We start from the raw sequence: 21,171 nt of genomic DNA on the forward strand, positions 1-21,171 counted from the left end.
GTGATGGAACCACTCAGCAGGTCTGGCAGCATCTCCTGAAGAAGTCCCATTCGACTCAAAACATTAACTTCATGTTTGCCTCTACACAGATGCTGCCAGACCTGCTGAATATTTCCAGCACTTTTCATTTTTCTTTTTTTAAATAAGCAGATGGGGATCCAAGCCTTATTTCAAGGCTTGAGCAGTAATGGCTTCCCTGTCAAAGTGGTCAGAATCAAGGTGGGGCTAGAAAAGATCCCAAGTAGATAAGTTGTTTTGAAAATCTACACTGTATTTGAAATTCCCCTGTGGGGCAGAAGGACAGAAGGGGTGTGCCTCCAGGCTTTAAGGAAGCCTTCCTCATTCCTTGCCCCATGTGCTTTCTCTGCTTCCATATCCAGTGCTCCCTCACTCCTCCAATAGATCCTCCAGTGCTGCCTTCTGCAGCTGAACTGCCGCTCCTGCCTGAGACAACTTCTGGTGTTTGAGATCAAATCAGGAACCTTGGGCTGACTTGCTCATCATACCTTTGCCCGGAAGCACTGTGATCAGTTGCAACACCCCACAAATTAAACTCTGCCCCTGCTGAAACTTGCTGTCATAGGCCAGCTACAAAACCTGGGATCTTGCTGTTCTGGATATCGTCCAATTGCAGGAACAAAGAATTTTATTCTTAGCAAGAATAAACAAACAGAAACCCTGTGACTGGTAATTTGCCACCGAAACAGAAACAGTTTGTCAAAAACATATTTTCTCTGAAAACAGTTTTCTCATTTAACATAACAATGACCAACATCCTTGGAATACAAGACAGACACTTGGATTTATGGTAATTTTAGAGTATTTTAATATTTTACACAACAGAATTCCTTAATACATAAACTGAGAATCATTCACAGCCTAGTTTTTTGACACTTTTCTTCTTAAATATAATTTTTTTTGAAGTGTTTTGTTTTGTTGAAAGAAATCTTTGCTATCAACCAACACCACAGAAATTCCCTATTGAGAGAACTAGCACATTCCACAAAACAAGAACAAGCAGGGAGATTATCTACAGACTTCGACAGCTTTGTGCTCGGCTAAGCAGAAGAGAAACGAACTCAATCAACCGTTTAGTTATTGAGAGGGGGAGAGAGGGACGGCTACAACCAGGTAGATCTGACTTTAGGCTTTTACATTTGTATTGTATTGTTTCCCAATCAGGAAAGCACTTGTTCTCAGTATGAGTTTTGGGATCTGACTGACAGATAAAAGAAACTTCTTCCCCTGCCCAGGTTAAGGTTACCGAGCACTTCTGGGTTAATGAGAGAGAGATGAAGATTTCCTGCTGTTATTACCAAGGCAACAGGCCCAAACCCATGCGCACCTACAATGTGTCATCCCTGCCCTTTCCCGCCCAAAATTCTAGAAAGGCCACATGGTCCTGAACATTGTAAAAAGCCATCAACACATTTGTCAATCTCTCTCATCCTTTTGTTCTATGTTTTGAATGTATCATCAATAGGAGGTCCTCCAACAGCAACTGCACTCATTCTTGAAATTATTGATGCTAATTTCAAGATTTTATGTTGGGAAAATCTACACAAATTGCCTTCACCCTTAGGTTAGAATGCTGAATGACATTAGGACATCTAGCCTGTATCTCCCACAGCCAAACGTACGCTCTCCCCATCACCAACTCCACCTGCTCATTACACACTGAGTTAAAGTTCTGGATAACTGCTCCCCCTACCCAAGGGGAATCAAAGAACACATCAGAACATTGATCCATCCGCACAGCTCTGTTATTCAACCAGGATCAGCTCACTGTCCCAGCTGCACTAGAACTGTCACACTCTATGTAAAATGTGACCCTCATTATCTATTTGACATATTTCTTCCTCAATCTTCCCAATAAAGTAGAGAATTCAAATGTGGGAAGGGATTAGACACTGATAATAATACAGAGAGCTCTAGTAATATTGCATATTATCACCACCTGCTCCAATTTGCTCCTTAGACCAAATACTATAATCTGGGGGGGCATCCATCCCCGAGCTTCCCCATAATAGGGAGTCACTGGGCTGCACAACAGTGATGAATTCATGGAATTAAATTTACAGGAGCAGGTACCAAGCTTATGGACCCTCAACAGCCTAGCCAGCCGGAAACTGTTAGAAGATTTCTCATGTGTCCAAACTAGATCTTGAAGAATTACAAGAGGCAGAAGTACAAATGGATGAGGATCAGACTTAGTGTGGCACCACAGCAGAACTCAGTGGAAGAGTGCAGTTTGGATTACAGTGATGGACAATGAGTTCCAAACATAACTGGTCAGACCGTGTATGTCATGTACAGCACGGGGTTAGATACAGAGTAAATCTCCCTCTACACTCTCCCCATCAAACACTCCCAGGACCGGTATAGCACGGGGTTAGATACAGAGTAAAGCTCCCTCTACACTGTCCCCATCAAACACTCCCAGGACAGGTATAGCGCAGGGTTAAATACAGAGTAAAGCTCCCTTTACACTGTCCCCATTGAACACTCCCAGGACAGGTACAGCACAGGGTTAAATACAAAGTAAAGCTCCCTCTACACTGTCCCCATCAAACACTCCCAGGGCAGAAACAGCACGAGGTTAGATACAGAGTAAAGCTCCCTCTACACTGTCCCCATCAAACACTCCCAGGACAGAAACAGCACGAGGTTAGATACAGAGTAAAGCTCCCTCTACACTGTCCCCATCAAACACTCCCAGGACAGGTACAGCACAGGGTTAGGTACAGAGTAAAGCTCCCTCTACACTGTCCCCATCAAACACTCCCAGGACAGGTACAGCACGGGGTTAGATACAGAGTAAAGCTCCCTCTACACTGTCCCCATTAAACACTCCCAGGACAGGTACAACACGTGATTAGATGCAGAGTAAAGCTTAAAGTTTAAACTGCCCAATCAAACCCAAGCCAAAAATCAAGAGTAAACAAACATTTTATGGTGTTCAGAGGGAATAATCCCTATTACAATTCTTTGCAGTGAACAGAAGTCCAAATTTGAAGGCGAAAGGACATATTGACGTGCAGATGCCCATCTACCTTCACACTACTCTCCATGTCCTAGTGCATAGCAACTATGTCACACCCCATAGCAAACAAGCTCCTGCTATCCTGAAATATGCCAGTCAGGCCTCCATTTCCTAGTAACCAGGCTTGGATTGTCATACTTCCTTTGCATGCGCAATCAACAATTATGAATTTGAACTGGAAAAGTTTTGGGGAACAAAATAGAGTTTTAAATGAAGACAAAACTGTGGAAGTCTCCTAAAGGTGAGAAATTGCTAGGTACAGAAGCAAGAACACAAGTCTTATTCATTCTGAGCAAGAAACAAAAATTGAACGTTTGGATTTGGTGGGATTTATTTTTACACACACACGCACACACACGCATATACACACACACACACACTTTACATAAAGCCCATATTTCAAAATTTCTATATTGCTTTTCAATAAAGGTTTTTTTAAGAAAAAGAATTGTACAGAGATACACTCAGTGCTTGAAAAGAGAAAGCTGTCACAAGCTGATTAAACGGGGCAAAGTTGTGCTGAGGATATTACGACACCATAACTACACGATACAAGCACACATTGACTGATACTCTGGCTATTTACATTTATGTACAATAAGGAAGATCTTATCTATAGAGCTTTTTTTCCTATTTTATTTGCAAGGTGTGACATGCTATGTGACGTCCTCCTGCCTCCTTTGCACACAATTAACACCCCCAGCCCCACCCCACCCCCCCAAAAATAAAAATTGGGGCCACGGTCAAGTTTTGAGAAGAGTGTCAAGTCAAACGTGGACCGCTGCCTCAGGATCTGACTTTGTGGAGTTTCAGCCTCACAGATGAAGTTTGATTTCACTTTATCAGGTAAATGGGGTTGAGTGATTTATTACCCCATTTTTGAAAAGTTCATTCTCGGGATTGTGGACATCCCTGGCAAGGCTGGCATTTATTGCCAACCCTCCCGCTGCCGCAAGAAGGTGGTGGTGAGCCTTTTTCTTGAACTGATACAGCTGAGTGTAGTTAAGAGTTAACAGGATTGACATGGGACTGAAGTCACATATAGGCACAGACAGGGTAAGGACGGAAGGTTTTCTTCCCTGAAAGGGCATGTGTGAATCTGTTGGTTTTTTTTTACGATAAACTGAATGGGGCTGAGACAGAGGTGGGGGTGGAGTTGAATTATGAGTGAGGTAAAAGTCAGCCATGAGGCTGCCTGTGGTAAATGTCTTCCTAATACTCATTCTTTGTGCATGAAGAGTGGCCGTTAGGGTCACATCTCCCAGTATTTCCACCACTCACTGAATAACTGAGAAAAACTGAGTAAAGAGAAAAGAGAGGGGGGGAGGAACTGAAGATTTAAATATCAAAGATGGCTACCATCAAGAGTGAATGTCAACTGCTTGACAACAAAAGCTTCACACACAACCGATAAATCAAAGCAAGTTTCCTGTGTTCAGAGCACCAACATCTTTAACATCATCAGGCATGTTACCAGGTCTTAAGTCCCTAAGCCACAGCAGTATATGGTGAGGGATATACAGCCCAGTATCACAGAGCTAAGCTACATTGATACATTGGTGAAGATGGATTGGATTGCTAGTCCAACCGTATAACTGCAATCCTATTGTAACTATATTCATTCATTCTAACATTCATTCGTTATTTATTAATAAATAAGTAAAAAATTCTTGATTAACAAGGGAGTCAAAGGTTATAGGGGGTAAGACAGGAAAGTAGAGTTGCGGCCACTATCAGATCAGATATGGTCTTATCAAATGATGCAGCAGGCTCAAGGGGCTGAAAGGCCTACTCTTGCTCCTAATTTGTATGTATGTGTGAAAATAATTAACATCTCATGCCACTTTACCAGCCAATTTTTTTCCCTCGTTTTATTGGAGGGGGCCGTTTATGATGATGTGCCACAGTGTATATTTTACAAATACTATAAAGGGTCCTCTTGTCTCTCTGATGGAGTGATGTTTGGTGTGCTGAGATAATTTCTGCTTGGCCATTCCAAAGGGCTGTCAAGTGTTGGCCAGGTTGAGTATGGGACTGGAATCACGGATAGGCCCAGACTGGGTAAGGACAGTAGGTTTCCTTCCCTATTGGAGGGCATTGGGAGGACATTGCAAGCTGCTTGGGTTTTTAATGACAATCCGACAACTTCCTGGTCACTTCTATAGAAGTATACTGATCCTAGTTTCTACTGATCCCAGCTTCTAAATTCCAGATTATTTCCGAAATAAATTTAAATTCTCAAATGACACTGGCATGGATCTGACAGGACACTGAAAGCCACTTTGTTGTATTCACAGCAGCCAGCAGATGGGCAAGGCTGGCCTTATCAGCGATGACCACATCCCAAGGATGAATTTTCAAGATCTCACAAAGGCAGCAGGATGTGAGATTATCTCCAGGTGCATGGAAGTAAAGGAGGTTAGTTCAGGAAGTGATTTATACCCAGGAGTGCTGGACAGTTACATAGAATGTACAGCACAGAAACAGGCCATTCAGCCCAACTGGTCTATGCTAGTGCTTATCCTCCACATGAGCCTCCTTCTCCAGCTCATCCGATCAGCATATCCTTCTATTCTTTTCTCCCTCATGGGTTTATCTACTTTACTTTAAAGACACTGCTTGCATCAACCACTCCCAGCAGTAGCGAATTCCACATTCTCACCTCTCTCTCGACAATGGCATTTTTCTCTACGTCTACCCTAATAAACCCCTTCATAATTTTAAAGACCTCTATTAGATCACTCCTCAGCCTTCATTTGTCTAGAGAAAAAAAATGAGACCCAACCTGTTCAACCAGACAGTTATAACCTCTTAGTTTTGGGATTCTCTTGTACATTCTTTTGCACCTTCTCCAGTGCCTCTATGTCCTTTTTGTAATACATATTGTTACTCCAAATGTTGTTTAACCAAGGTCCCATGCAGGTTTAACATAACAACTATGCTTTTCATTTCTATTTTTTTTAGAAATGAAGCCAGTTTTTGTTTGCTTTTTCATGGCCTTATTAGGCTGTATACAGGAAGCCCTTGCAGATTGAGGGGAAACACTGTGTGGCGTTGGCTGGTTAGGGTGAACTGCTATGTGCTTTCAGGCTGGCTAATGTAATAAATAACAGTCATTGCGCACATGAGCTGAGGGATTGGTCAGAGCAACTCTTCTCATCAGTTATACAATGGTCAAGGCGTTCACTTCATCACTTAGGCAATGCAGAATCCACACCCTCACCAGATGTCTGCAGCATGAGCTGAAAGGCAGAATCTTTTTGTGGTTGTGTGGTGTGTGTGTGCTCATACTTCAGTGAAGGGGAAACATTTGACAGAGAGAGAGAGAGGGAGAGAAAGAGAGAGAGAGAGAGAGAGAATGATAGAAAAAGAGAAACAGTATAATAATGTGCGAGAGGTACACACTCAGGCTGAGATATGTGTAGACACACAGAAACACACATGTGCACAGAGACACAGACACAATTAAGTGTATCAGAGATGGCACAAGATTAATTTTCACACATGAGAATAATTCACAGAAAAAACTTAAGAATACATTGCAAAAATACTTAACCTCCCTCCTCAGGTAGAATGGTGTCAGGGAGACAAGGCCCAGGAGCAGTAGAGAAGCAGGATGGCTTTCTAACCAACCCTTTGTAAACCAAATCATGATTGTCACAGATGCCACAATTCATCGCTGCTTTAATCGGGGTCAGGAGTTAGTGAGTAACGAGACAATAGACTGAGTTTTATATGTCCCATACAACTGTGCATATCGACCACACAACACCCTGCACTGTGTGTTGGTTCTGGTTTTAAATTTAGTCATAAGGTATCTTCTGGCCCTTTACATTTTCGTCCATTTGGGTACCTGCATGCGCTGCCTTCATTTTTAAAGGGAGAGGGAGGAGGACAGGGCAGGGTGGAGATAGAGACAGAGATAATGAGGAAAAATAAAACAAAGGAGGTGTTGGGGGCTTGTTTCCAGGGAGGTGTTTAGCAGCCGCAGTCCTGGTGAGGAGGGGCAGGCTGCTCATTCAGCTGTGTACCTTGCTTGGCGCCGGTCACTGCAGGGTCTGCCGCATCTAGGCTCTCTGACATCTTTTCGCAGATGATGTCCACCAGCCGCTCAAATGTTTGTTTTACATTGATGTTATCCTTGGCGCTGGCTTCAAAAAACTCAAACCCTGCAACCAAAAAAATAAAAAGTAGTAATAATTTCCAGTCTCGACTCGGTGAACAAAAGCAGCAGAACAAGAGATCTGAGCCAAGGGAGGGAGGGAGAGTGACGGAAAAAAGAAAACATACAAACATATGAATTAGGAGCAGGAGTTGGCCATTTGGCCCCTTGAGGTTGCTCCAACATTTGATAAGACCATGGCTGATCTGATTGTGGCCTCAACTCTACTTTTCCTGCCTGCCCTCAATACCCTGTACTCCCTTGTCAATCAAGAATCTAACTCAGCCTTAAAAATATTCAATGACCCTGCCTCCAGCACTCTCTGGGGAAGAGAATTCCACAGACTAATGGCCCTCAAAGAAAAAAAATTCTCCTCATTTCCATCTTAACTGGGAGAGCCCTTATTTCTAAACTGTGCCCCCAAGTTCTAGTCTCTCCCACAAGGAGAAATATCCTTTCAGCATCCATCCTGTCAAGTCCCCTCAGGTTCTTATATGCTTCAATAAGGTCACCTCTCAATCTTCTAAACTCCAATGGATACAGGCCCAGCCTGTCCAAACTTTCCTCGTAAGGTAACCTCTTCATTCTAGGAATCAGTCAAGTGAATCTTCTCTGAACTGGTTCCAATGCAATGATATCCTTTTTCAAATAAGGAGACTAGGACTGTACACACAGTACTCCAGATGTAGTCTCATCAACACCCCTTCACTTCTTTTATATTCCATTTCCCTTTGCAATAAATGACAACATTCCATTTGCCTTCCTAATCGCTTACTCTACATGCCTACTAACTTTTTGTGATTCATGTACCAGGACACCTAGATCCTCTGTACCGCACAGTTCTGCAATCTCTCTCCATTTAAATAATATGCTACTTTACTATTCTTCCTGCCAAAATGGACAAGTTCACATTTTCCCAAATTATACTCACAACCTGTCTATATCCCTTTGCAGCCTCTTCACAACTTACTTTCCTACCTTTCTTTGTGTCATCAGCAAATTTAGCTATCATACATTCGCTCCCTTCAACCAAGTCATTGATATAAATTGTAAACAGTTGAGGCCCCAGCACTGATCCCTGTGATACTCCACTCATCACATCTTGCCAACTCGAAAATGATGCGTTTATTGCTACTCTGTTTCCCGTTAGCTAACCAGTCCTCTATCCGTGCTAATATGATAACCCCTATCCCATGAGCTCTTATTTTGTGTAGTAACCTTTGATATGGCACCTTGTTGGATGCCTTCTGGAAATGTAAGTACAGTACATCTACAGGTTCCCCTTTATCCACGTTTCTTGTCACTTCCTCAGATAATTCCAATAAATTAGTCAATCATGATTTCCCTTTCACAAAATCATGATTGCAACAAGATTTTCTATGTGCCCTGCTATAACCTCCATGGATACTGCAAAGGCTATGGGCCCTGACAACATTCTGGCAAAAGTACTGGAAACGACTGCTCCAGGACTAGCCGTGCCCCTAGCCAAAGCAGGACAAATCCAAACTGGCCAATGGTAAGTGTACTCTCGATCATCGAAGTGATGGAAAGTGTCGTAGACAGTGTTATCAAGTGGCACTTACTCACTAATAATGTGCTCACTGACACTGAGTTTGAGCTCTACCAGGGTCACTCAGCTCCTGACCTCATTACAGCTCCAAATATGGACAAAAAGCTGAACCCCAAAGGTGAGGTGAGAGTGACTGCCCTTGACATCAAGGCAGCATTTGACCGAGTGTAGCATCAAGAAGCCCCAGCAAAACTGGCATCAATGGAAATCAGGGAAAACTCTCCACTGGTTGGAGTCATACCTAGCACAAAGGAAGGTGATTGTGGTATAAAAACAGAAAATGCTGGAAAAACTCAGTAAGTCTGGCAGTATCTGTGGAGAGAGAAACAGAGTTAACGTTTCGAGTCTGTGTTATTCTTATTCAGAGCTATAGCGAAGTAGAAATTTGATTGATTTGATACTGATAGTGAGGGGGATGGAGCAGCTGGGACAAAATAAAAGGTTATAGATAGGTGACAGCTAAGGAGAGACTGACAAAGATATCATGGACAAAAGACAAAGGGAGGGAGTTGTGGCTGTTGGAGGTCAATCATCTCAGTCTGGGGGGCACCGCTGTAGGAGTTCCCTGGGGTAGTGTCCTAGGCCCAACCACCTTCAGCTGCTTCCCTCCATCATAAGGTCTGAAGTGGGGATGTTCGCTGATGATTGCACAATGTTCAGCACCATTTGCAACTCCTCAGATACTGAAGCAGTCCATGTCCAACTGTAGAAAGACCTGGACAACATTCAGGCTTGGGCTGATAAGTGGCAAGTAAAATTAGTGCCACACAAGTGCCAGGCAATGACCATCTCCAAAAAGAAAAAATCTCACCATTTCCCCTTGACATTCAATGGCATTACCATCACTGAATCCAGTCCCCATCAACCTCCTGGGGGTTACCATTGGCCAGAAACTGAACTGGACTAGCCATATAAATACTGTGGCTACAAGGGCAGGTCAGAGGCTGGGAATTCGGCAGCGAGTAACTCACCTCCTCGCTCCCACAAGCCTGTCCATCATCTACAAGGCACATATCAGGAGTGTGATGGAATACTCCCCACTTGCCTGGATGAGTGCAGCTCCAACAACACTCAAGAAGCTTGACTCCATCCAGGACAAAGCAGCCAGCTTGATTGGCACCCCATCCACAAACATTCACTCCCTCAACCAGCGACATACAGTAGCAGCAGTGTGTACCATCTACAGGATGCAGCAACTCACTAAGGCGTCTTCGACAGCACCTTCCAAATCCACGACCTCTACCATCTCGAAGGACAAGGGCAGCAAACACATGGGAACACCACCACCTGGAAGTTCCCCTCCAAGCCACTCACTATCCTATCTTGGAAATATATCGCCATTCCTTCACTGGCGCTGGGTTAAAATCCTGGAACTCCCTCCCTAACAGCACTGTGGGTGTACCTACACCACATGGACTGCAACGGTTCAAGAAGGCAGCTCACCATCACCTTCTCAAGGGCAACTAGGGATGGACAATAAATGTTGGCCTAGCCAGCGACATCCATAACCGGTGAAAGAATTTTTAAAAAATAGATTCCAGCATTTTCCCTATGACAGATATTAGGCTAACTAGCCTGTGGTTTCCTGCTTTCTGTCTCCCTCCTTCCTTGAACAGAGGAGTTACATAGAGGAAAGACAGTTGGAAAGATGAGAGGTGCATTTATATAGTGCCTTTCATAACCTCGCGATGTCCCAAACCGCTTTACAGTAGATTAAGTACTTTTGGCACTGTTGTAATGTAGGAAGTGTGCCAGCCAATTTACACACAGCAGGATCCCACAATCAGCCATGTGATAATGACTAGATAATTTTTTTTTACTGATGTTGGTTCAGGGTTAGTTTTTGGGCGAAGACACCTCTTTTCTTGGCTTTTCTGCCAAATAGTGGCCTTGGGATCATTAAAATTCACCTGAGAAAGCAAACAGGTGTGCGGTTCAACACCCCAACCTGAAAATAGCACCACTGGCACTGTAGTACTCTCTTCACACTGCAGTGGGAGTGTCAATTTGGATTTTGTACTCAAGCCTATGGAGTGGGGCTTGAACCCACAACCTTCCGACTCAAGGGAACCATGACAAAATGACTAGTATCAAAGATTCAAGCTTGGAGAGAGGAGGCTGCAGTCTGTGTTCCTGCTTATCATCATCTTCCAGTGAACAGTGACAGAGTTTGACAGTCGTGTGATGCCAGTTGGATAGCCTAATGTTTGAAGAATGAACACTTGAGTGAGCTGCGGGAGGACCATGGGTGTCCATGGAACATTCCAGATGCTCCATGGGCATGTCATTCCACCACTTGGTCAATCAACTGCAACCCAAATGGCATTGATAAAGGCGGCTAGATAAGTAGAAGCTGCCATTTAAGACATTCTTGTTCGAGCAACTCTTCTCCTCCCACCATCAGCTTGCTCCACCCTCAGATTAACAATCAGATTTTCAACAGCAGAAGCCCATTAGGCTCGAATTCATTTATATTTTGAGGTAAGCCCCATTCCCCCTCAAATACCTTCTGCCCAAGTACATTAGGAGACCATTCAGCCTCTCAGATGTGTTCTGTCATTAATTTGTCCATGGCTGACATGCACCTCAGTTCAGTTAACCTACTTTTGCTGCATACCCTCATTTCATTTACGCTACAAGTATTTATTGCTCTCAGTTTTGGATGCTCCAATTAACACTCAGTATCCACAGATCTGAGTTCTAGGTTTCCATTATCTTTTGTGTGGGGAAAAAATACATCCCGGTTTTACTCCTGTAATTTTACCGTCCTGCCTTCTTGTTCTGGGCTCACCCTCCAGAGGAGATAGTTTCTCTCTATCTACCCAGTCAAATCCCTTCATCATTTTAAACACCTCAATTAGATCACCTCTCAATCTTCTAAACTTGAGGGAACACAAGTCAGGTTTATGCAATCTGTCATCACATTTTAACCCTTTAAGCTAATCTCAATCTTGATAGCTCCAATTGCCCACCAGAATCTATCACTTCTTAGAGGGAGTGTTTAGGATTTCCATTATCTTTGAAAGTGCATTTAATTGTCTCTCAATCCCACTTACACTTTGTTTGTAAATGGATCTAAGGTGAAAACATTCCCTTTTCTCAAATTCTCTTCTTTCTCTGAACATCTTGACATATTTTACCTGTGCTCTAAAGGATTTGAAGCCTTCAACACAGGGGCAATTTGTTTGGATAAAATATTGTCAATTCCCACAATCTGAAACTCCATTGGGCTATCTCACTCCCAAATGTCATAGAAACATAGAAAATAGGAGCAAGACTAGGTCATTCGGCCCTTTGAGCCTGCTCTGCCATTCAATATGATCATGGCCGATCCACTATCTCAACGTCATTTTCCCGCTCTCTCCCTGTACCCCTTGACACCTTTAGTGTCTAGGAATCTATCTATTCCTTCTTGAGTATGTTCAATGACTTGGCCTCCACAGTCTTCTGTGGTAGAGAATTCCACAGGTTCACCACCCTCTGAGTGAAGAAGTTTCTCCACATTTCAGCCCTAAATGGCCTACCCCATATCCTGAGACTGTGACCCCTTGTTCTAGATCCCCCAGCCAGAGGAAACATCATCCCTGCATCCAGTCTGTCCATCCCTGTCAGAACTGTATACGTTTCAATGAGATCTCCTCTCACTCTTCTAAACTACAGTGAATATAGGCCTCGTCGACCCATAGTCCACATAGTAAAGTTTCTGAAATCTGGAATAATCTTTGTTGCTCCCAACACCAGTCTGCTCTGTCCTCTCTGCAAAGGGAATAGCATTCTTCAATTATTAGGTGCCTTCATTGTATGGAAAGTTGAGCTCAACCAAAACTTTTATTTTTCTAGGTTCCTCCAATGCCCTTAACCTGACTTCGACCAAGTCCCACTCACCCATCACACCCTCGCACCCCCTGTTCACACTGACCTACATTGGCTCCTGGCCTAGCAAAATCTTGATTTAAAATTTTCATCTTCATTTTCGAATCCCTATTCCATCTGCCAAGTTTTTGCCCACTCACTTAACCTGTCTATATCCGTCTGTAGATTCTTTGTGTCATCCTCACCACTTGCCTTCCAACGTATTCTGTGTCATCTGCGAAACTTGGTTATAGTACATTCACTTCCCTTATCCAAGTCATTAATATATATTGTTAATAATTGTGGCCCCAGCACTGATCCCTGTGGCACTCCACTAGTTACAGGTTGCCATTCTGAAACTGCCCCCCTTATCCCAACTCTCTATTTTCTATTAGTTAGCCAATCCTCTATCCATGCTAATATACTACCCCCACCACCACGGGCTCTTGTCTTATTAAGTACCCTTATGTGCAGTACCTTATCGGACGCATTTTACAAATCCAAATATATTACATCTACTGGTTCCCCTTTATCTATCCTGCTTGTTACCTCCTCAAAGAATTCTAATAAATTTGTCAGGCATGATTTCCCCTTCATGAAGCCAGGCTGACTCTACTTGATTACATTATGTATTTTTAAATGCTCTGCTATTGCATCCTTTATAATAGACTCATTTTCCTAATGACAGATAAGTTAACTGGCCCCTAGTTACCTTTTTGATTTTTGTCTCTCTCCCTTTTTGAATAAGGGTGTTATGTTGGCAGTTTTTCAATCCTCTGGGACTATTCCAGAATCTAAGGATTCTTGGAAGATTACTACCAGTGCATCCACTATCTTTGTAGCTACTTGCTTTAATATCCTAGAATGCAACCCATCAGGTCCAGGGGACTTATTAGCATTTAGCCCCATTAGTTTCCTTAGTACTTTTTCTCTAATGATAGTTATTGTATTTATTTTCTCCTCCCCTTTTTGCCCCTTGATTATTTAGTATCTTTGGAATGCTATTAGTGTCTGCTACTGCGGAGACTAATGCAAAGTATTTATTCAACTCCTCTGCCATTTCCTGGTTCATCATTATTATTTCCCCAGCCTCATTCTCTAAGGCCCCTCTCTTCCTTTTTGTATATTTAAAGAAGCTCTTACTGTCTGTTTTTATATCACTTGCTAGTTTACCCTCAAAGTTTATTTGTGCCCTTTTTTTTTGGTCATCTTTTGGTAGTTTTTAAAACTTTCCCAATCCTCTGGCTTACCACTAATTTTTGCCACATGGTATGTTTTTTCTTTCAATTTGATACTATCCTTAACTTCCTTCGTTAATCATGGTTGGTTTATCCACTTTCTAGAATCTTTCTCCCGCACTGGGATATATCTTTGCTGTGAGTTATGAACTATTTTCTTAAACGTCTGCCATTGTTCATCAACTGTCTTTTCTGCTAAACTGCTTTCCCAGTCCACTCCAGCCAACTCTGCCCTTATTCGTTTGTAATTACCCTTATTTAAGTTTAGCACAGTTGCTTCCGACCCAAGTTTCTCACTCAAGCTGAATGCTAAATTCTACCATGTTATGGTCACTGTTTCCTAGGGGATCTTTTACTCTGAGATCATTTATTAAACCTGCCTCATTACACATTACCAGATCCAAAACAGCCTGATCCCTGGTTGGATCTGCAACATATTGTTCTAGGAAACTATCCCAAATACAATGTATGAATTCTTGCTTGTGGCTGCCTCTGCCAATTTGATTTTCCCAATCTACATGAAGACTAAAGTCACCCATGATTAATGTACTGCCTTTTTTACTTACCCTCATTATCTCCTGATATATTCTCTGTCCTACTGTTAGGGGGCCCATAGACCAGTGTCTTTTTCCCCCTGTTATTTCTTACCTCCACCCAAATGGATTCTATGTCTTCCAATGTATTCCTTCCCTAAACCTCTCTGCCTCTCTCTCTCCTCCTTTATGACACTCCTTAAAACCAACCTCCTTGACCAAGCTTTTAACCATCAGCCCTCATAAAGCCTGATGTGGCTTTGCGTCAGATTTTATTTGAAATTGCTCCTGTGAAGCCCTTTGGGGCAGTTTTCCATTTAAAGGTTCAATCTTAATACAAGTTGTTGGTGTTGTTGTTGGTGCTGGAGTCTGACTGGAACCTTATACAGTTACAATATTGGTTATCTTACCTAGGTGATCAGCCAGCTGCTTCCCTCCCTCCGCCAACACCACCCGTTCATCTTCCATGTCGCACTTGTTTCCAACCAGTAAGACCTGTGCATTGTCCCACGAGTAGGTCTTTATTTGGGTTGACCTGTGAAGGACAGATATCAATGTAAGTAACATCTTTGAGGAATGAAAAGAGCATAGAAATTCTTAGGGAAGGTCCCTTCATTACACAAACAGAGCGAATACAATGGGCTAACAATTTCATCATCAGGGGTGGGAAGGTGATCAGCCATTGGATGGTTATCAGGGGGATTCTTTTTAATCTTTCCTTTAAAAATAAATTTTCTATAGAATTATTTACAACCTCAGGACATCCCAAAGTGCTTACAGCCATTGAAATACTTTTTAAAAACTCATTCACGAGATGTGAGCTTCACTGGCAGGGCCAGCATTTATTGCCCGTCCCTAATTGCCCTTGAGAAGGTGGTTATGAGCTGCCTTCTTGAACTGCTGCAGTCCCTGTGGTGTAGGTACACCCACAGTGCTATTAGGGAGGAGGTTCCAGGATTATGACGTAGCGACGGTGAAGGAACAGCGATATATTTCCAAGTCAGGGTGGTGAGTGGCTTGGAGGGGAACTACCAGATGGTGGTGTTCCCATGTGTCTGCTGCCCTCGTCCTTCTAGATGGTAGTGGTTGTGGGTTTGGAAGGTGCTGTCAACGGAGCCTTGGTGAGCTTCTGCAGTGCATCTTGCAGATGGTACACATTGCTGCTACTGTGCTCAGTGGTGGAGGGAGTGAATGTTTGTGGATGAGGTGCCAATCAAGCAGGCTGCTTTGTCCTGGTCGGTTTCAAGCTTCTTGAGTGTTGTGGGAGCTGCACTCATCCAGGCAAGTGGAGAGTATTCCATCACACTCTTGACTTGTGCCTTGTAGATGGTGGACAGGCTTTGGGAAGTCCAGAGGTGAGTTGCTCGTCACAGGATTCCCAGCCTCTGACCTGATCTTGTGGCCACAGTATTTATATGGCTAGTCCAGTTCAGTTTCTGATCAATGGTAATCCCCAGGATGTTGATAGTGGGGGATTCAGTGAAGGTAATACCATTGAACATCAAGGGACGATTGTTGGATTCTCTCTTGTTGGAGATGGCCATTGCCTGACACTTGTGTGAACATAAGAAATAGGAGCAGGACTATGCCATTCGGCCCCTCAAGCCTGCCCCACCATTCAATAAGATCATGGCTTATTTGCCCCAGGCCTCAACTCCTCTTTCGTGCCAGCTTCTCAAAGCCCTCAATTCCCTGATATTTTAAAAATGTATCTACCTCCTCTTTAAATACTGTCAGTGATCTAGCCTCCACAACTCTCTGAGGTAGAGAATTACAGACATTTACTGCCCTCTGAGAGAAGAAATTCCTACACATCTCAGTTTTAAATGAGTGTCCCCTTATTCTGTAACTATGTCCCCTAGATTGAGATTCCCCCATTGTGGAAACATCTTCTCAACATCTACCCAGACAAGCCCCCTCAGAATTTTGTATGTTTCAATAAGATCTCGCCTCATTCTTCTAAACGCTAATGAATAAAGGCCTAACCTGTTTAGCCGTTCTGGATAAGTCAACCCCTTCATCCCAGGAATCAACCTAGTGAATCTCTTTTGAACTGCCTCCAATGCCAGTATATCTTTTCTTAAATATGGGGGCCAAAACTGTACATAGTACTCCAGGTGCGGCCTCACCAACACCCTGTACAGTTGTAACAAGACTTCCCTATTTTTAAACTCCAATCCCCTAGCAATTCAGGCCAAAATTCCATTTGCCTTCTTAATTACTAGCTACATCTGCATGCTAACCTTTTGTGTTTCATGCACAAGAACACCCAGATCCCTCTGTGCTACACTTTTTTGGAGTCTGTCTCCATTTAAATAATAGTCTGTCTTTTGATTTTTCCTACCAAAGTGCATGACCTCACACTTTCCTACATTAAACTCCATCTGCCAAGTTTTTTCCCATGTCTTCATCACAACATGCCCTCCCACCTACTTTTGTATTGTCAGCAAATTTGGATACATAACACTCTGCCCCCTCCTCCAAGTCATTAATATAGATAGTCAATAATTGAGGCCCTAGGACTGATGCTTGTGGCACTCCACTAGTTACGCCTTTCCAACTTGAAAAAGACCCATTCATCCCCACTCTGTCTTCTGTGTGTTAATCAATCCTCAATCCATGCTAAGACATTACCCCCAACTCCATGAGCTCTTATCTTTTGCAATAACCTTTTATGTGGCATCTTATCGAATACCTTCTGGAAATCCAAATGCACTACATCTACCAGTTCCCCTTTATCAACTCTGCTCAAAGAACTCTAGCAAATTTGTCAAACATGATTTCCCTTTCACAAAACCATGTTGCCTCTGTTTGATTGCGTTGAGCTTTTCTAAATGTCCTGCTATTTCTTCCTTAATAATGGACTCTAGCATTTTCCAACGACAGATGTTAGGCCGATTGGCCTATAGTTTCCTGCTTTTTGTCTCCCTCCCTTCTTGAACATAGGTGTCACATTAGCAGTTTTCCAATCCTCTGGGACCCTCCTGGAATCCAGTGAGTTCTGGAATATTTCGACCAATGCCTCCACTTTGTCTGCAGCCATTTCCTTTAAAACCCTTGGATGCAGGCCATCAGGTCCTGGGGACTTGTCTGCCTTCAGTCCCATTAGTTCCTCAAATACTTTGTCCCTCATGATAGAGACTGTTACAAGATCTTTCCTCCCATTGGCGTGAATGTTACTTGCCACTTGTCAGCCCAAGCCTGGATATTGTCCGGGTCTTGCTGTATTTGGACATGGACTGCTTCAGTATCTGAGGAGTTGCAAATGGTGCTGAACATTGTGCAATCATCAGCAAACATCCCCACTTCTGACCTTATGATGGAAGGAAGATCATTGATGAAGCAGTTGAAGATGGTTGGGCCCTGGACACTACCCTGAGGAACTCCTGCAGTGATCTCCTGGAGCTGAGATGACTGACCTCCAACAACCACAACCATCTTCCTTTGTGCTAGGTATGACTCCAACCAGTGGAGTTTTCCCCCTGATTCCAACTGACGCCAGTTTTGCTAGGGTTCCTTGATGCCACACTTGCCCAAATGCAGCTTTGATATCAAGGGCAATCACTGTTACCTCATCTCGGGAGTTCAGCTCTTTTGTCCATGTTTGAACCAAGGCTGCAATGAGGTCAGGAGCTGAGTGGCCCTGGAGGAACAAAAACCGGGCATCAGTGAGCAGGTTATGTTAAGCAAGTGCCACTTGATAGCACTGTTGATGACCCCTTCCATTACTTTACTGATGATCGAGAGTAGACTGATGGGGTGGTAATTGGCCAGGTTGGATTTGTCCTGCTTTTTGTGTACAGGACATACCTGGGCAATTTTCTACATAGCCGGATAGATGCCAGTGTTGTAGCTGTACTGGAATAGCTTGGCTAGTGGCGCGGCAAGTCCTGGTGCACAAATCTTCAGTGCTATTGCCGCTGTTGTAATGTAGGAAACGGGGCAGTCAATTTATGCACAGCAAGCTCCCACACACAGAAATGTGATAATGGCCAGATTGTTTGAGTGATGTTGGTTGAGGGATAAATATTGGCCAGAACACGGGGTAGAATTCACATGCTCACAGTAGTGCCAGTGGGATCTTTTACACCCAGCCTTCTCTGAGCAGACATTTTGTGCACTGAAGCCCTTAATTTAGGGGAAGAAATGAGGTCCAATGACATTTTGGTGAGAGAGCAGACAGGGCCGACATCTAGTGTCTCACTTGAAGGATGACACCTCTGACAGATTGTCTGCTCATTTAATTGATTGTGGGAGCTTGCTGTGGACAAACTGGTTACTACATTCACAATACAACAGTGATCACACTTCAGACATACCTCATTGGCTGTAAAGTGCTTTGGGACACCCCGAGGCTGTGAAAGGTGTTATATAAATACAAGTTCTTTCTTTTACTGGTGTCTCTCACTTATGCTGTGTTACCATGGAAACAGCCTCCTAGGAGCAGACATTTTGTGCATAGAAGCCCTTAATTTAGGGGATGAAACGTGGTCCAATGACATTTTGGTGCAGATATAGCCCAAAGTGCAAGACCTCAACTCACAGGGTAATTTGAAAGAGAGCTCTAAACTAAGTGGTTTCTTCCAGAGAACAATAAGTGACTGAGAGATTTGTACATGTCTCCCTCTTCACATCATTTGGGCTTGAGACAATTCAGTAGAATAAGTTTCCATTTTAAGCAAAATCCATTTTCTATTTACTGCCCGACACCGGGTTTCTGATCACTAACACATTCTCCTGTTAGTTTGCCTTTAACATATCCATGAGAGCCTGTTCTGGATGCTAAAAAACAATGAGAAGTTATCTTCTACCCAGAGTGCTCCAGATGCAGAGGAACACAGGAATTCTTTGGTTTCATTAGGCTCAAGAAATCCAATCAGAGAGCACCTCTCACCTACCCACCATATCTCACAACCCCACCTTTTCCCGATATCCTTCCATCTGCTCTCTCTCCCTGAAATAAATCTGATTGTTTCTTGCCTTTCTTTCTGCTTTCTTACCTTTATGCCTCTATCAGCACCATCTTTAGCTCTTACCACTGCCATTAACACTCTCTTTGTCTTCTGTCCATGACATCATTGTCAGTCTCTCCTCAGCCCCCACTTATCACTGGCCTTCTATCCAGCTTCACCTGCTCCGTCCCCCTTAAACGGTATACATTTAATCGCATTTCTACTTCTCTTTAGCTCTGAAGAGAAGTCATACGGACTCGAAACTCTGTTTCTCTCTCCACAGATGCTGTCAGACCTGCTGAGTTTTTCCAGCATTTTCTGTTTTTATTTCAGATTTCCAGCATCCGCAGTATTTTGCTTTTATCTGATCGTTTCTTGACCTCATTTCGACAGTCACTATATTCATTTCAATATCCTTCCCTGGTGTGGCTCTATCAAGTTTTTGTGGAAAATTCCTCTTGGAGGTTCCCCTCCTTACCATTACTCCTTCTTAAACTCCTGCTCTGTAGTATTTGAACCTTTCCTCATGGGAAGGAATTTATTAGGATAATCTGCACTTCCCTTTGTTCAGCTTCAAATAATTCAGTCAGCAGCCCCCCCAACCCATTCCCCCACCCCGAAGTCTCCTCTTGTCCAAAGCAAGCAAGTCCACCTTCCTTAACTTTTCCCCACACTTGAAATTCCTCATATCTGGAAATACTGTGCCTCCAGAGGGAGGTCACACCCCTTCCCATTATTCTGTATTCAGGGGCGATTCCCAATCCTTTGCCCATATTCATCCATAAGGAAGTTTAATGGAGGTGTTCAAAATCAGGAAGAATTTTGATAGCGTAAATAAGGAGCAACTGTTTCCAATGGCAGGAGATTTGAATATTAGAGGGTCACAAATTTAAGATAATGGGAAGAATTTTCCCCCCATTGAGGGGGATGTTCAGGAGCGGGCATGCCTCCGATCGGCGCCTGCAATCAGGGGTGCGCCGCCATTTTACGTGTGCGGGCCAATTAAGGCCCACCCAACGTGGCATCCACCAGGAGGCGCTATGCTCCCTGTGCGGGCGAGTGGGGGAATCCCTCAGGCTAAGCGCTGCCTCAGGGAGATCGGCGCTGAATTTAAAAATAGTGCAGGTGCAAAAATAAAATTTCTCTGACATGTCCCCTCGTGTGACACTGTCACGAGTTGGGACATGTCCATCACTTTTAATCAAACCTTTATTAAATTTTTTAAAAATTCCTCATGAAACCTCATCCCGCCCATGGATGAGGTTTCATGCTTTTTCTTAAGCCCGCCAGGGCTCCCGGCCTGCCCGCCAACCTTAAGGTTGGACGGGCAGGTCCATTAATTATTTCAATTACTTTTTAAATGGCCTCAATAGGCCGTTGACACAGCTGATTTGGCTGTGCCCCCACCAACCTGGGAATTGAAATGACGCAGGGAGATCCCCCCGACATCATCCCGCATCAGCGAGCGGGTCCCGCCCCCTGCTCACCGACCTAAAGATCCTGGCCAATTAGTAAGGAATTAGAGGGGGCATGAGGAAACTTTTTTTTAATGTAGCGAGATGTTGTGAAAGGGCGGTGGAAGCAGATTCAATAATAGTGGGGAGATGGTGGTGTAGTGGCAATGTCTCTGGACAAATAACCTGGTACCATGGGTTCAAAGCCCACCATAGCAGCTGGTGGAATTTCGATTAGTAAATAGATAAAATTAATTTAAAGAAGAAAGCTGGTCCCAGTAATGATGCCAAGAAACTATCATTGATTGTCGTAAAAATCCATCAGGTTCACCCATGAAAATTCCTTCGCCAAGGAATTCTGCCATCC

General features: G+C 43.5%; 1 protein-coding gene across 4 annotated transcripts in view; it reads right to left on the bottom strand.

The window, feature by feature from the left end:
- Positions 1 to 700: 700 nt before the first annotated feature.
- The window catches only part of LOC144689027 (ras-related protein Rab-3A), a 36,041-nt gene continuing 15,570 nt past the window's right edge, over positions 701 to 21,171 (bottom strand). For all 4 annotated transcript variants that reach the window (XM_078556137.1, XM_078556138.1, XM_078556139.1 and 1 more), the window contains 2 exons: positions 14,809 to 14,933; positions 701 to 7,212 (listed from right to left, as the gene is read on the bottom strand). In XM_078556137.1, coding sequence (XP_078412263.1) covers positions 7,022 to 7,212; positions 14,809 to 14,933 — 316 coding nt within the window. In that variant the 3' untranslated portion in view covers positions 701 to 7,021. The remainder of the gene's footprint in view (positions 7,213 to 14,808; positions 14,934 to 21,171) is intronic.

The sequence above is a fragment of the Cetorhinus maximus genome, chromosome 13, assembly GCF_964194155.1.
Source record: "Cetorhinus maximus chromosome 13, sCetMax3.hap1.1, whole genome shotgun sequence".
Lineage (NCBI taxonomy): Eukaryota > Metazoa > Chordata > Chondrichthyes > Lamniformes > Cetorhinidae > Cetorhinus > Cetorhinus maximus.